The sequence below is a fragment of the Perca fluviatilis genome, chromosome 3 (genome assembly GCF_010015445.1).
Source record: "Perca fluviatilis chromosome 3, GENO_Pfluv_1.0, whole genome shotgun sequence".
NCBI classification, from domain to species: Eukaryota; Metazoa; Chordata; class Actinopteri; order Perciformes; family Percidae; genus Perca; species Perca fluviatilis.
In genome coordinates, this window is record NC_053114.1 from 40,012,288 (window position 1) to 40,028,206 (window position 15,919).

Genomic DNA, 15,919 nt, shown 5'->3' on the forward strand with positions numbered 1-15,919 from the left:
GTCCTTATGCAGGCAGATTCAGACTTGATTGTAAGTCACAATTAATGGTGCTCTGATAAAAATAAACATCATAGTTCCTATTTTGAAGGTGGGCTGTTTTTTTAAGATCTAAGTTTCTGTTGTGAAATGTCAAAGATGTTGTAAAGAGGTTGTTTTTTTTGCTTAGCTACCATGTCGGTACTCCTGCCTGCTTCTCCAAACTGGGAGAGTGCTGACCTCCATCTACTGTAGCTAAAACACTGACTATGGATAATTACCTCGTACAACCCCACATCAAAAGATCAGAACTATCCCTTTAACCTTTCTGCTTTTCTAAAAAGATTAACAAAAAAGTGTCACTGTAATAAAGTTTGTCCAGGAGGCTTTCAGGGAAACCTGGAAACTGTTGGATATGTCAGCTTGTGCAAGAAAAAAAGTGTTAAATGTTAAAGAAAATGTATCGGTTGACCAAATATTTTTCCAGGACAGTTCTAGTTTTTTAAAAATTGATATTCTTTTAACAGTTCAATGAAGTTATAATCAGTGTAGTCTCTCTTTGCCAGAAAAACATACTCTGGTTTATTGGCATGTCTTTAAACCAATCACTATCGTCTTGGGCGGTGCTAAGCCCTGTACAGAGCAACGGCGCCTCTGCAAAATAGCCTTGGGAAGGAAAAGTTGTTTTAGTTGTACAACAGAAAACTCTGATTGGACAGATAGTCTAGCTAGCTGTCTGGATTTACCCTGCAGAGATCTGAGGAGCAGTCCTCCATAAATCGACGGAAGTTTAAAATGCCAACACAAAGGAAGCCCAAGACAACGTAACATCCGGCCTAAATGTCGGAGCAATCCCGGGAATGGAACGTCGAGGATTTAGACTATAAAGATTAGGTTCTGATTAGGTTCAGACACGTCTCCCTCACTCTCTTTGGTCTATCTGTTAGGGCAGGACAACTTAAACCTTTACCATCCTTATTTGGACTGTATGGGGACCTCATGTAGTCCCCAGCGTTTCTAATCAACCAGAACAAGTGAACACACCTGAGTGAGCAAGGACTGGACTTGATGTAAAATGTTTAATTTAAAAATGAATAAATGAAGTGAAACCTTTTTTATTGCTAAGTTTTAGACTTTTTGTAAATATATACAGTGAAAAATAATTTGGTCACATTTACCTTCATTTATCATTGATCCATCTTTACTTAACTCTACTCGAATTACAGTCCACATACTCTTTATCCTCACTGCAAAGCAAATATTTTGTTCTGCTAAACCCAAAGATAACTTGTTTTCCACATTAATTTTCACGTTCTTCTCTTTAAATAGACAAATAAAATCAATTCCCCACGCTCCTAAAATGAGGCTACACCTGACCACACCCAAAACAACGGCCAAACTCCTCCTGTCAGCCTCTGAGAATCTCATTATTCTACATTCAACAGGCACCGCGCTCACAGCCGCCGCCGCCGCAGAGGTTTCACCTCAAATTGGCAGCTGCGACCAGCACATCACTTTGAATGTTGGTGTATTGATACAGCGTTATGTGTGAAAGGGAAGATGAGAGGTGTTCGGTTTCTAATCCTCTTAGCAGCATTATGCTGAGCTTCGTTCAAGCCCTGACATGCGCTGCGCCCTCGTAGCTCCCCAAAACCCGGAGTCAGCATCTCTGCGCCCGTTACGCACAGCTGGAGGGACTGTCCGCAGCCGGCGCTACAGGTAAGACCCGCACCACCACGCACTGCACACAGCCGCTTTCTGGATTTTATTGTGTCTTTGTTATTATTTTTATTGGATGGTGAAGGAATATAGATTAATGCTTTGTTACATGATAATCCGCGCTGGCCTCAATTACTCTGCAATTAGACCTAAGCACGCCCTTTTTTTAGTCACAGATTTGGTGCTTTTTATTAACCTGGACATCTTAATGCACAACGGGTAGGGTTAATTAACGTTTCATTTACTGCACGCGCGCATTTCATCACGCTCACGCTAAATATAATCAGAGGCAATTTCGGATTTAATTGTGAAGCAAGTCCGGTTTTTTTTCTTCCCGTTTTAATATGTTTAATGTGTCTTCAATGCACTCCTGTTTTGTGAGAAGCCAAAGCCTGTGTGATTATGTAGCCATAGTAACAGGTGGCTGTCTGCATCCCCATCACCCCACCCAACACACGCACTTCCCCTCAGTAGCTCTGCCTCTGCAGCTATGCAAGCAGAGAGGGCATATAAAATGCACATGTTCATGATGATGTGATTTTTATTTTTTTTTTAAACTGCTTTTTGTTTTCAGTCCTTCCACAGGTTGAAGCTGCCCGCTGAAAAAGATGAAACGCGCTCCGTGTACGGGTGTGTGTCTCCTCCCTGCCAGCGGAGTCTTCTCGCCACATAACGGAGCTGCACTTATCGAAGAATAGCCATGCATCTGGCATAACTTCCTGTTTTGGAGTCGAGACCGCAATGATGGCAATGAAGAAGCACTCTCCTCACAGGAGGAGACTCAAGCGCAGTCGCGTCCTCTTCCTCGTCTCAGGTGTGCTGCTGTGTTTGGTCTACACGCTGACTCTGAAGGCCAGGCTGTCAGAGCCGCGAGCCTCCGCCCAGACGCATGACGCACTCGGAGCAGAGGCGGGTGATGTAAAGGTCAACATTCGGGAGGTGATGGCGTCCAATGAGACGGAGGAGGAGGTTGTCTCACCTGAGAGCACCACACCTCCCCTGGTGATGATTGTCAACAGGACAGACATTGAACAGTGTATATACGTAGATCCTCAGCCCCCCAAACCTCCTCCACCGCCACCAACCACCGCCGCTCCCCCTCGCCCCCCACCTCAGCCCCCTCACAGGAAGGGCGATTACCCAGAGGACATCTTCTCAGTGGAGCAGCGACAGCAGGGATGGGTGGCCCTGCACGTCCTCGGCATGGTCTACATGTTTGTGGCACTGGCCATCGTCTGCGATGAGTTCTTTGTTCCCGGGCTGGAGGTCATCACCACCAAGCTGCAGATCTCGGACGACGTGGCCGGGGCCACCTTCATGGCGGCCGGAGGCTCCGCCCCGGAGCTCTTCACCTCCCTGATCGGAGTCTTCATCTCCCACAGCAACGTGGGCATCGGCACCATCGTGGGCTCGGCCGTCTTCAACATCCTGTTCGTGATCGGCATGTGCGCCGTGTTCTCCCGGGAGATGCTGCACCTGACCTGGTGGCCGCTCTTCAGAGATGTCACCTTCTACATCCTGGACCTGATCATGCTGATCGTCTTCTTCCTGGACAACATGATCCTGTGGTGGGAGAGCATGATGCTGGTGCTGGGCTACGTCAGCTACGTGAGCTTCATGAAGTTCAACAGTCAGATCGAGCACGCCGTCAAGAGCCAGATTAACAAGCACATGAGTATCGTCAAGGTGTGGACCGCAGAGGAGCCGGAGAAGGTCAGTTGGTGACGCGCATTTGGGGGGAAAAGTAGCTCAAAGATGGATGTTGTAGTTAAATATATCTCAGGAAGGGGTGCAATGTACAGCTGGGCGATATGGAGAAAATCAAATATCAGGATATGTTTGACCAAATTCATCAATGCCGATATTGCCTTGATATTGTAGGATTAACTTTTGACAAAAAATTTACACAATGAGATTTTAGATAATCATCAATAATGTGGATATAATGATAAGTGGGTAAAGGCAAAAGCAATAATAGAACAGCTTGGTAAGTTCAGAAAACTACATAACTTTACAGAAATGCAGCCTTTAAAATCAGGAAAAGACAACACTTGTGTCATATCACGATATTACGATTTCTAGAATGTAAGACAATATCTAGTCTCATATATCGATGTCGATATAATATCGATATATTGCCCAGCCCTAATGCAATGCACAACAATATGATTTGCTCTTACACTGAGGTTGTAGGAATCAACCCTCTGCCAGTGTTTCTATCCATCAAAGCTGATTTAATAATTAAATACAGTGCTGCCTCAGTGTCATATCAGTTATATGACAGAACTCTCAGCTTTCCATTCCACGTCGGTAACTCCAAATAACTGATAACAGCCGCAATATGGCTCCTTCCCTAATTTGCAATTTAAAATAAATCTAAACCATGCTACACTGCAATGTTTCCAGTGATGATAGTGTTGGTTTCACAGTGACAGTTTTTTTTTGAATTGGCTTTTTCTGTGTCTGTTGTCGAGAGCTAAAATGTTGTGTTGTGTCAAATAGTTAAAAGGAGAGGAGAGGAGAGGCTTTTTAAATGTAAATATTTATATATATAAATATTTTTACATTTAACTGACTTTCTTTGGGGTTTTGGATCATAGGTTGGATTAAGCAAGCAATTTGAATATGTAGCCTAAACTTGATCGTGCTCTGAGAATTTATTTTAAACATTTTATAGACCATACAATTCATTGAGAAATTTGTTTGTTGTCTGCCCAACGTAACATCAGTATTAGACCGAATATTTTCCTGATATCAATATATTTTACATCACACTTTGGCAAATCACTGCACAATCAAATTTGTTGTTAATTTTATGTTAAAGGGTAACTTCCGTTTTTATCCACCTATTATCCTATGTTTTTGTGTCGAAGTGACTGACTGGAACAACAATCTTTGACACATTCGGTCCAGTATTCAGCAAGATTGCTGCAGTTGGCAGCAGCGAAACAGTACAGTGTAAGTTAATAGGGCAATTGTCCAGCTTGTATTTACCTTCACGAAAGTGCTTGTTTTGCCGCTGACAGGCTCAGATTAATATTCTAAGTTTGTGACAACATTATGGAAAGGATCCCTTCGGAGATAGACCTTTAAAACCTCTTTGAGACCTTTCTGTTTAACCAGAAACAGCTCTGAAGTAGCTAGTGCTAAACCCACCAGACTCCATTTAAAAAAACAATACTTGTTGCGTGTATAGAGCCAACATGTTTTCACATGTATTGGTAAACTATGTGTTTATTTCAACTAAAACTAGAGTTGTGATGGTTGGAAAAGTGGAAAAATGATCCAAAACGGCTTTTCATAGTTTTATTTTGTTTCTGCTGAACTTTGAATGAAGTGTATTTTACGATGCTAAAATTACTGTTTATTTACATGGAGTCTGGTGGGTTTAGCCAACGCAATTTTGTGGATGTTTTTGTTTAAAAAAAGGATCTTATTCTTTCACAGAAAGGTCAACCTCCTTAGAAATCCTTTCCATAATGTTGTCAGACACTTTTTATTAATCTGAGCCTGTCAGTGGCAAAACGAGCACTTTCGTGAAGGTAAATACAAGCTGGACAATTGTCCTATTAACTTACACTGTAGCTTGTTTCGCCGCTGCCGACTGCAGCGATCTTGCTAAATGCTGGACCAATTTCAAAGATTGTTGTTCCCATCAGTCACTTAGACACAAAAACATAGGATAATAGGTTTGAAAAAAACAGTCACCCTTTCAAGTGCAAGTTGTTCTGCGATACATCAGGAAAAAGAACTCCTTACATACTTAATATGAAGTGTTGAATGAACTCAACAGCTGTTGATTTTAAACTATTGTGCTTTTGTGCAACCCACCTCAGCAAAAAAAAAAAAAAACATACAGTAACCAGATATAACAAAACACAAAACACATGTCTCTACATAGCAGTTATTACCAGACATTCAGACTTCCATCTGTACACAGTATATTTTCTACCTTTCATCTCCTCACAGTTGGGACTGCTGCCTGCTCGGATACAGTGAATAAGGACAGTGGTTTGTGGGTCTGAGCTGATGACAGCCTGTATTTGTGTAAAATCCTTTGATCCTGCTGAACAGAAAGGACTCCAGGTGTCACAGACAGCGTGTGATTGAGACATCACTCTGCCACAGCCCCGAAATACCAGTATGTAGAGATGTTATTAATTTAGAATGAAAACAAAAATGTATTTTTAAAGGGCTTATTCCTTTGCAGAACCCCTGCAGACTAACGGCGTCCTGCAGCTGACAGAAAGCAGTAAATGTCTGTGCCGGTAATTAACATGCAGAACTGCGTTTCAGTATTTCAAGTACACCCGCACATTCTTCAAGTGGCCTGAGGCACGTCTGCAGTCAGTCTGTGCTGCCACATTAATGGGTCTGAATCACTGGAATTTAAAATATCCTCTTCCAGGAATTCAAATAAATGCATTGTTCAACAGTTTCCTTTTTGAGTATTTACAGTCTTATCTCTGCATTGTGTTCAGAGAAGGATACTTGTTGAATACAGGACGCAGGGAGCATTCAGGATCGTGTTGCAGACTCGGGCAGCAATCATTATTCTTAAACACATCTGAGGGATTTGAGACAATATATTTTATTATATATCTAAATGAAAAACAAAATCAACTATACCAAAGTAAATAAATTGAGGTAAAATGAATATTCTGTTCATCGCATCGGTGTGATGTGCATCAGTATTTGCCTATTAACTGGTAACCGGTTTTATTTGGCTTGACAACTCGTACGTCTCCCTCTGGGTCTTTATGCAATTCGATATCCAGAAGGAACATATATTCTCTGTAATGACCGCCGACGTGTTCCTAACATCACCTGTAATGAATCATGTCGTCCATCTCCATGATGTTGCTTAGACCGCCTCCTGTTTTAGAGTCTGACTGCATGTCCAACCATTGCTGCTTTATCTGTCAGTAACGGAGACAGCTGTGGTGATGATTTTCAGGTCCCTTAATACGCCGTGAAATTCTTTTTTTTAACACTTTTGATTCGCCCACAAACAGAGGGAACTAGATTGCTTCATGTAGCATATTGTGAATGGATTTCGTTAATGATCAAATCTCACAAACGTGCAACTGCAACTACTCACAAAACAGGAGAGGCTCAGCAGGTTTGTGCAGTTAGGAGAGTTTGGTGAATCTGACTTGGAGCACTCGTACCACCAAGCCTCATGGGAAAAAAGTACGAGTTTAATGATAAGAATATTAAAATAAGAAACTGTTCATGCACGTGTGACCCAATGTTTGTGCCACATGTGCACATAAGTGTCCACGCGTGCTATCTGACATTGAGTCTGTGTTGTAAAACGGTTGTAAAATAAAAAATCACTTCAATTTAACAAGTGATTTGACCAAGACCATGTCCGAAGGCAAGTGACTGAGGTAGACCAGATCTTCTTGCAGCCACGGCCAGACTAACCTTCAAGGTGTTTGGGGGCAAAAGTGATCAACCTCCCCCACCCCTCCCCTCTTTGTGCACTGTGTGTGGTCTTCCTATGCTCCACTATTAAACAGGCCTAGGTTTGCTGTGTGGTAATTTGATTATTAAGTTGTGATTGATCAAACACAACTTTATTAAGCAATATGCACCATTTAAGCACAGCATCAGCGCAAACAATGAAGGCGTTAAAACAAGATTTTGACACGGGGCCTCAGACTAGTGTTAATTTTGTCACCAATTTTTAATTTAGTCTTAGTCTTGTGCCAAATGTCCTTGTTAGTTTTAGTCATATTTAGTCATTCGCATATCTTTTTTTGTTAGTCAAGTTTTAGTCGACTAAAAGTCTCGTCATTTTAGTCGAGTTTTAGTCAAAACATTTTAGTCTTTTATTAAATAACAAATTATTTCTGAGATTATTTCTGATAACCATTTCAGTCAAATAGTTATATAAAAATAAATTATATAAAGTTATATAAATATCGAGCCTCTTCCTTATTTCACCAGTAAATTCCGACAAAAACAACCACTGGATGGGAAAAGGGTATTTAACAATAACTTTGAATGCAGCACGAGGCTGGCGAGGCGAGTTTCAAGTGAACGCAACATACAGTATGTCAGCCAACGTCAACTGGCAGCCCGCGGGCCACATCCAACCCGCCAAAGCTTTTAGTCTGGCCCGCGGAATAATCATGAATTCACAAAATGTAAAGAGGAAAAAATGTGTTCTGTTATTAATCAGTTCAAGCATTTAGAGCAAAAACCCAGCCCCCTGTATTTGCATCTCTATTCACATGTTGGGATTCTGTACAGCGATTCCCGAGCTCCAGACACACAGCTGAGCCGAGATGTGTGTGCGTTAAAACACGCAGCACCTGACTGGGAACGATACAGAGAGGATTACCAATGGCCGCTGGGGCAGATGAACTCACGCTAGTCTCTTTTCTGTAAATAGGCTACAATTAAACCTTCGTGAGTAAGTAGTCAATACTTATCAATGCACTCACCTGTGTAGACAGGCATAAACATGTAGAAAGCGATCTTTCAATCTGCTCAGTCTGCTCAGTCCACTCTTGGCCACCGCGCTGTTTTACGCAAACACAGCTCTACTCTGCAAATAGAGAATATTTACAAACAAGCTGAAACAAAAGCTGTCGGTTTTTAGTCCGTTTATCTTAGTTTGCCGGGAATCTGCCTGCTTATCAGTCCATTCATCATTAAAGCTGGGCTTTTCCAGTCAACTTTTCGCTTCAGGCCTCTTTGACAGTGACATGTTTACCTGACAACAGCCGTTTCTTTCTGCAAGCATTTTCCACCAATCAGGACGCTGGATAGGCCTACTACAACCATGCTTCCATAATCACAGACTTTAACCATCACTCCTCAGTGAACTGCCTCCTAGTCTGAGATCATTTTGTAGTTAAAGAGCCAGTTATCATTATGGAGTTTCCATGTTTTTTAGGAGTTTGCTCACACTAATACATGTAAAAAAAATATATAGTATTAATTCAGTAAGAAAGTGAAAATCTCGAACAAGAATAGGCGTATTAGGTATAATTCATTTTATTTTCTTTATTTGAAAGTCCGGTCCCCAGAGTGTCTGCTTACAAACATTCTGGCCCTTGGAAAAATGGAGTTGATGACCACTGCAGTATGTGTTGGTTTTCAGACAACGGCAGCAGCAGACTGTCGTATGTCTCAGTGTTGGAATCCTCTCCAGTGAAATACAGACAAACTTTTACACCGTTTAGCTGTCAGCATTTTAACCGTGTTTAATCCAGCTGCTAGCTAACTCCATGTAGGCTAACGTTACCTGCTGTCGAATGTAGTGTTAACTAGCTAACGGTAGGCTAACATTAACTGCTGTCAAATGTAGTGTTAACTAGCTAACGGTAGGCTAACGTTACCTGCTGTCGAATGTAGTGTTAACTAGCTAACGGTAGGCTAACGTTACCTGCTGTCGAATGTAGTGTTAACTAGCTAACGGTAGGCTAACGTTACCTGCTGTCGAATGTAGTGTTAACTAGCTAACGGTAGGCTAACGTTACCTGCTAACAAGTATAGTGTTAACTAGCGTCCCGTGCGGCGATGTTTCGGTTGCCTCTAACATCCATTTAGGAGCATCAGAGAGAAGTGCAGGCATTTAAGTGGCACCGAAATCCTCGTTGCTATTCTGTCTGGTAGATAACTGTTGTTAAGGCACCGGTCGGTGCCGTATTAGCACCGGGTCTCGGTACCCAACCCTAGTAACAGCTGAATATTCTATCTCATGATGAGAAAGTAGAGACGAATGTAGATGAAAATGAAGAGAGATTTTATATTAGTTTTTATGTAATTTATTTTATGTAAAACATTTTAGTCTTGTCTTTTTTTATCAACAATAATGCATGTTAATTTAGTCTTAGTCAGCATTTTTGGACATTGGCGCAGTCTCGTCATTGTCTTGTCTTAGTCATGGAAAAAAAGGTCGTTGGCGTACATATTTAGTCTCGTCTCGTCTGACGAAATTAACACTACCTCAGGATGAAGTAATAAAAGCATTATCCACTTTAAGGCTCAAGGTTTGTGATGTGCTTTTTTGCCGATATAACAAGAAACTCATACTGTAGTGAGTGGATTACTGTACAATCATTTGGCCCAATCCCAAATGTCCACACTGACTTTGAGGCGTGTTCCCGGTAAGTCCTCTACGGACTTTGACTGAGGGAACTGCCCACAATTCAAAGCGATGTGACGTTAAAACACAGCGTTACCATGGAAATCACGGAAGTGTTAAACTTCACTTCAGAACTCGAACCTCCTATGGCGCCATTTTGATGCTACAAAGCGATCACCTCCTGTTAGCATTCCACTGACTAGCTTTCATTTTGACGTCACTTGACCGCGAATAACTTTACATCTGAAGTGTTTAAAGACTCTATTTTTCCGTTGTTTATTTCTAAAGAAACACGACAATGTATAAAAGGCTCCATTACCGTTTTTGTAAAAATAGGCGATTGTGTCACACAGTAGAGGAATTACCGTATAGTACAGGAGAAGCTCGCAGGCAGTTTCAACTTACATTAGCTGTTTAGGTTTAATTACTAATGTTAACTAGCATTTTAGTTAGCAATAATTAGCCTGTGTCCATGTTATCTCCTTACGTATACCTACACTCTCCGTCTCTGCAAGATTGGGAATGATTGAGATTTCTCTTGGCACAGCTACCAGAAGACTTACAACGTCACGTCACATTTACGTTGTCTCTCTCAGTTGGAGGCTGCTCAGTAAAGCAAGTGATCACCGGAAAAGTGCTTCTAATATCCTTCACTGGTCTCCGTCCAGAGCAACGGGATCTGTTGGTCCATTCTTATATACTGTCTATGATTAGGAGGAGGACTGGCACATGGTGTCCAGCCTGGAATTTTAAATGTACACAGGAACAAGGATTAAAGACATGAAATCAGAGGAATGCAAGCATAGACTATAATACACACCTAGTTTATTCATCAACCATTTCTTAAAATTTAGCTTAAAGGGTAACTACCGTTTTTTTTCTTCAACCTGGACCCTATTTTCCTATGTTATTGTGTCGAAGTGACTGATGGGAACAACAATCTTTGACATACTGGTCTAGTATTAAGCGAGATCGCTGCATTTGGCATCGGCGAAAACAAGTGTGCGTGTTAAAAATCCACTAAGTAGACAAGGAGAGGACTTAAAAGTTTAACAAATATTTATTTAAGTAAAATCATTAGAGCATAAACGTGTACACGGGTCCGAGTTGAGCAGGCACACAGGCTTCTCTCATCAGACTGAATTTTCTGGCTTATACATGAATTCATATATCATTCTCTAAGAGCATTTTGATTTGTTTATTAGAAGTTGAGGAGGAATCGTCAGTCTTTTGACACACACCCTCTTCATCAGTTGTTAGACAGACTTTAGCTATGCTGATGGTCAGAGAGAACAATGCGCCGCTGTTGCCTGTCACAGGTTGAGGAGTAACTTATTTTCATGGTCAAACTGATATCAAACTGATATTAACTTCGTTGCTGCACTCTTGTTGCTCTCTGACCACCGTCATACAGTGCTGCTTTCTGCACGTACAACAGTATCCTTTTCTCATTTTGCCTGACTAAGATGTCACAGTGCTCTTCCACTAAACACACTAAACACACAATACTATTCAACTATAATTTGTATCCTCATAAAGCATAGCCAGCTTGACTGATTATTTTTATTTCTTACACAAGCTACAGTGTAAGTTAATAGGGCAACTGTCCAGCTTGTATTTACCTTCACAAACTCACCAGACTCCATTTAAAAAAAAAAAGCAATACTTTTAGCGTGTATAGAGCCAACATGTTTTCACATGTATTGGTAAACTATGTGTTTATTTCAACCAAAACTAGAGTTGTGGTGGTTGGAAAAGTGGAAAGACTGGCTTTTCTTAGTTTTATTTTGTTCTGTCAACTTTGACTGAAGTGTATTTTACGATGCTAAAATTCCCATAAAGAAAGTTAAAAAAAAAACGTCAAGTAAAAAACCCACATTTGTGCATTGTCCGTGAGGGTGGACCATCAGGATTTGGAAATGGGAATCTGTGATGCAGAATTTTTTCACAGTTCAGTTTAGGGCTGGGCAATATATCGACATATCAACATTGATATGAGGCTAGATATCGTCTTCAATTTTGAATATCATAATATCCAGATATGACACAAGTGTTTTCCTGGTTCTAAGGGCTGCATTACAGTAAAGTGATGTAGTTTTCCAGACCAGACTTCCTAGCTGTTTATTTATTGTTATTTGCCTTAAAGCACCAATAGTCAACCCTACTATATCACCATAATATCGACATTGATGTGATATTTGGTCAAAAATATTATATTGGTTTGTTTTTTCCATATCACCCAGCTCTAGATCAGTTTCACAATGGAACAAACAACACCCTGTATGCATGTACACTGAATTACTGAGATGCTGCTAACTGATTATGTTGTCACTGACTTTACAGGATAGTGAAGCTCCACCAGCACCACCTCCTGCTGCTCCCTCTGCTGCTGCTCCTCCTCCTGCACCAAAAGCTAAAGATAAACCTGAACCTGAACCACCTCAGAGCTCCCTTCAACCCATCAAACCGCCATCAGAGCCACAAGAGGACAGAACAAGACTCAAAGTACGAAAAACTAAATGTATTATTGTTGATGTAGTCTCGGTTTGCCAGACCTTCTTCCACAGCCTTGCGGGGGAGGGTCTGGCGAGTCCACACAGCGTTCCAGGATGGGAGAAAAACGTGCTCTGGTTTATTGGCATTTCTTGAAACCAATCACAATCGTCTTGGGCGGCACTAAGCGCTGGACAGAGCCATGTTGCCGCTTGTTTTGGTGGAACATGTGTGCGTTCAAAAGTAGTTTTAGTCGTGCAACAGAAAACTCAGATTGGACAGATAGTCTAGCTAGCTGTCTGATTTTACCCTGCAGAGATCTGAGGAGCAGTTAACCATAGTCCTCATAAATCCACCGGAGTTTAAAATTCCAAAGCGGAAAGTAACAGACATCTGGCCGAAAAGAGTGACATCCGGCGGGATTTCTGGCAGCAACGGAACATCGTGGATATAGACTATTGTTGATGTGGACTGGAGTTAGATTCATATCGTTTCTTCATTTTGGTTGTTAGAGCTTCCCCTTTGCTGCACCTTGATTTTCTATGCTCATTTGATTTATTCAGTAAATTTCCAATAATGTTGGTAATTGAATTCCTTATGTAAAGGCAGAATTTAATCCCTGAGATTCTTTTACCTTTTGTGCGCTCATTGAAAATAACTTCTGCAAATCACGGAAAAGTTATTTTAACTTCGAGGCTGGTCTTGTCGAGGTCTTTTATACAGTTCAATATAGGATTTTGTGTTAAATACACTTTTAGATGTCTTAAAAATTATGATTTTCTTGTGTGCTGTCCATCCAGTGAGAAATTAAACCAGACCTACCGTTGTCTAGGTGACAACAATAGAAATATTTGAAACAATGGCTCATTATTTTCAGACTACGGTTGACAAAATCAGCCTCTCATTTCTAGCTGGAAACTGATTCTTGCACGGCCGAAATCACAACTGACGCGAGCAGATGTTATCAGCTGTAGCTAGCTCATTGAGCCAACGTTAGCTCCATGAATTGTTGGAAAACAACTTAGTCTGTCTGACTTTTCAATGTCTCCACCTAACTCGTATTAGAAAAAATTAGAACTCTGTAAAAGCGGTTTCAAATGTCCACTTTATGTCTGCATATATGATGATGTATAAAAGACTACGGCTAAAGCAGGTCCCAGGCAAAAAGTCAGCATCCAGTTAATGATCCATGTAGAAGACAACCTTATTGTTGTTGCAGTGTAAAGCTATTAGTCCTATAAGTACGATAAAGAAAATGGAAATCAGCTGTGTTTTTTTTGTTCAAACACAACCCCGTTTGAATGCTTAGTTTACATACTTGTTCTTATTTTAAAAACAATAACAAAAAAATATATATAAGTAAAAGTGCTCACTTTTAACATTTCAAGAGAAAAGGCTTTTAGGATGAGGGCTAACCGATGTGTTTGGCAAATGTAACCTATCTTGGGTAACAAGTCTAATAAGGAGCTGAACTTCCACACAAGTTAGTGAGTACGTGAGTTGAATAAGTAATTGCTGCAGTCTGATTTCTGACTATATGTCTTGCGGCCTGTAGGTGCGTCCCGTCCTGCAGCGAGGCGGCAGCTCGGCGTCCCTCCACAACACGTCGCTGAGGAGCACCATCTTCCAGCTGATGATCCACACGCTGGACCCTCTGGGAGAAGGTAACAACCAGAACCAACCGTGAATCATTACGATTTCTGCAGCAACAATATCTAACCTGCAGCCTGGTGGTCGAGGTGTTTGTAATAAAGAGTTTAAATGCACCCTTTTTTACATTTGATCTTTAAATGTTTTTCCATCAAGTTTTCAGGCACACCTGAAAGGTAAAACTGTCCCCCGTGGGCTTAAAGGAGCCAGCTTTTCTCCAGAGTGTTGTGAGGGAGATAACGTTTTCATAGTTTATCATAAATCTGCAGTTGCAATATACATTTTTATTTTTTATTTTCTCACATGAGTCTTGGCTGTCCACCTTAACTTGATACTGTCCTGTTCTTTTTGTACCTCATCCTCATAATATCCCAGTGATTATTTATATTATCAATTACTCTTTTATCAGTTAATCTAATTAATATCAAGTATGACACAAAAGCAGTAAATCTGAAGAGCTGGAGCTAGTGAATTTCTGCTTGAAAGATTACTGAAATGACATTTCCTGTCGATGGACTAATGAACTAAATGTTCCAGCTCTAGGATGCAGCGACTCAGCTCTAGGATGCAGCGACTCAGCTCTGTCCGTCCTGTCACTTCCTGTAAGTCAGGGCAGCGTGATGAACCGCCGCGACCTTCAGCCCGTCCTCGAACTCATCGGGTCGTTGTTCCCTCGCTCTCACAGCACTCGGCCACCGCTGATCCTTAATCAGCTTTTCAACACAGGATAATAAAAGCTGGATAAGAGCCAGCGTGCTAGCAGAACAAGCTCTTTATCTCTCTGGAGCAGGTGCAGCAGCGTGTCACCACTGTGGTGAACAGGCAGCATCTTAAACATTGTACAGAATTTCGTTGTTCATTTTGTACAATGACAATGAATCTTGATCAATGATTCTGATCAATTTTGATCTCAACCACACCTGTAAAGTTTCCCAACTGTATCTTGCACGGTTATCCGGAAAGGCGGGCTTTGGCCCCTTCCCTACTTTCTACCCCCCTACCACGGGCACCCTTGCTCGGATCACACCCATATTAGAACTCAGCCTTCATTCTGAAGTTCAACTTCAGACCTGTAACGTTTAGTGACTGCATATCGCATGGTTGTGATGCTATCACCGTGAAAAGAATCTTGCCGCTGACGTTTAAACATGTGTCGTAGTTCCCGCTACAGTAGGTGTCTTCAGGATTACTTTTTGCCATGATGACACACACACGCACACAAGGTGAAAACAATACCAGCGTCGTTGTCGTGGGTGATAAACCGCATTAATGTAATTTTTCCCACCGGGTTGGAAATTAGCACCCTCCATCGGCCAAATGTGGGTGAATTTGGCGGGCGGTGATGCTATTAGATCATTAGATGATTAGTATTCATGCATTAATGCAGGATTTTACTGTTGTAGTTTGCTAAGGCGGAGCTCATTTTGCACCGCATTGTACAATTTGGTTTCGCATTGCGTGCATCAATCTTACCAAAAACCATATGTAGATATGTGCCTATGCGGCATACGTTGTTGAGCCACTCTTAATCACTGCAGGAGAAATTCCTTCACCGCTACAGCCTTAGCTAGCCCCTGGTCATGCATGTCAAGTTTACTTTGTTTTTTATTCCTGTAGATAACTGGCCAAACAAAGGCAAATCACGTGCAGATATTTATGAAAATGTTTACGTCATCTGAGGTAAAGGTATTCTTTCTTGAGGGATTCTTTCAAGAGCCACCAAAACATGGTTTGACAGTGTTAAACTTGGTCTAGGTGTATTCTCCAGTGTTGCTGCAAGGCAGGGGTGGGTCTAGAAGGGGGGGCCCCCCTGGTGTCCAACCCCTCCCCCACACCCCCCCAAGAGTGCTGTCAATCTGACAATTGTGATTTCCATTGGATCAGAGTACTGTCACTTGGCTGCCTGCCAATTTTCCCAGCCCTTGTCACATGACCAATTAATGTTTCCATGGTGACTATTCACCATGTACAGTACAG

General features: G+C 41.5%; 1 protein-coding gene across 2 annotated transcripts in view; it reads left to right on the forward strand.

Annotated features, from left to right (window-relative positions):
* The first annotated feature begins 1,558 nt into the window (after positions 1 to 1,558).
* The window catches only part of LOC120555590 (sodium/potassium/calcium exchanger 1-like), a 29,003-nt gene continuing 14,642 nt past the window's right edge, over positions 1,559 to 15,919 (forward strand). Inside the window, exons 1-4 of one of the 2 annotated variants that reach the window (XM_039794384.1) lie at positions 1,559 to 1,695; positions 2,270 to 3,408; positions 12,143 to 12,304; positions 13,848 to 13,956. In XM_039794384.1, the coding sequence (XP_039650318.1) occupies positions 2,437 to 3,408; positions 12,143 to 12,304; positions 13,848 to 13,956 (1,243 nt within the window). In that variant the 5' untranslated portion in view covers positions 1,559 to 1,695; positions 2,270 to 2,436. The other variant, XM_039794385.1, reaches the window with a different exon arrangement.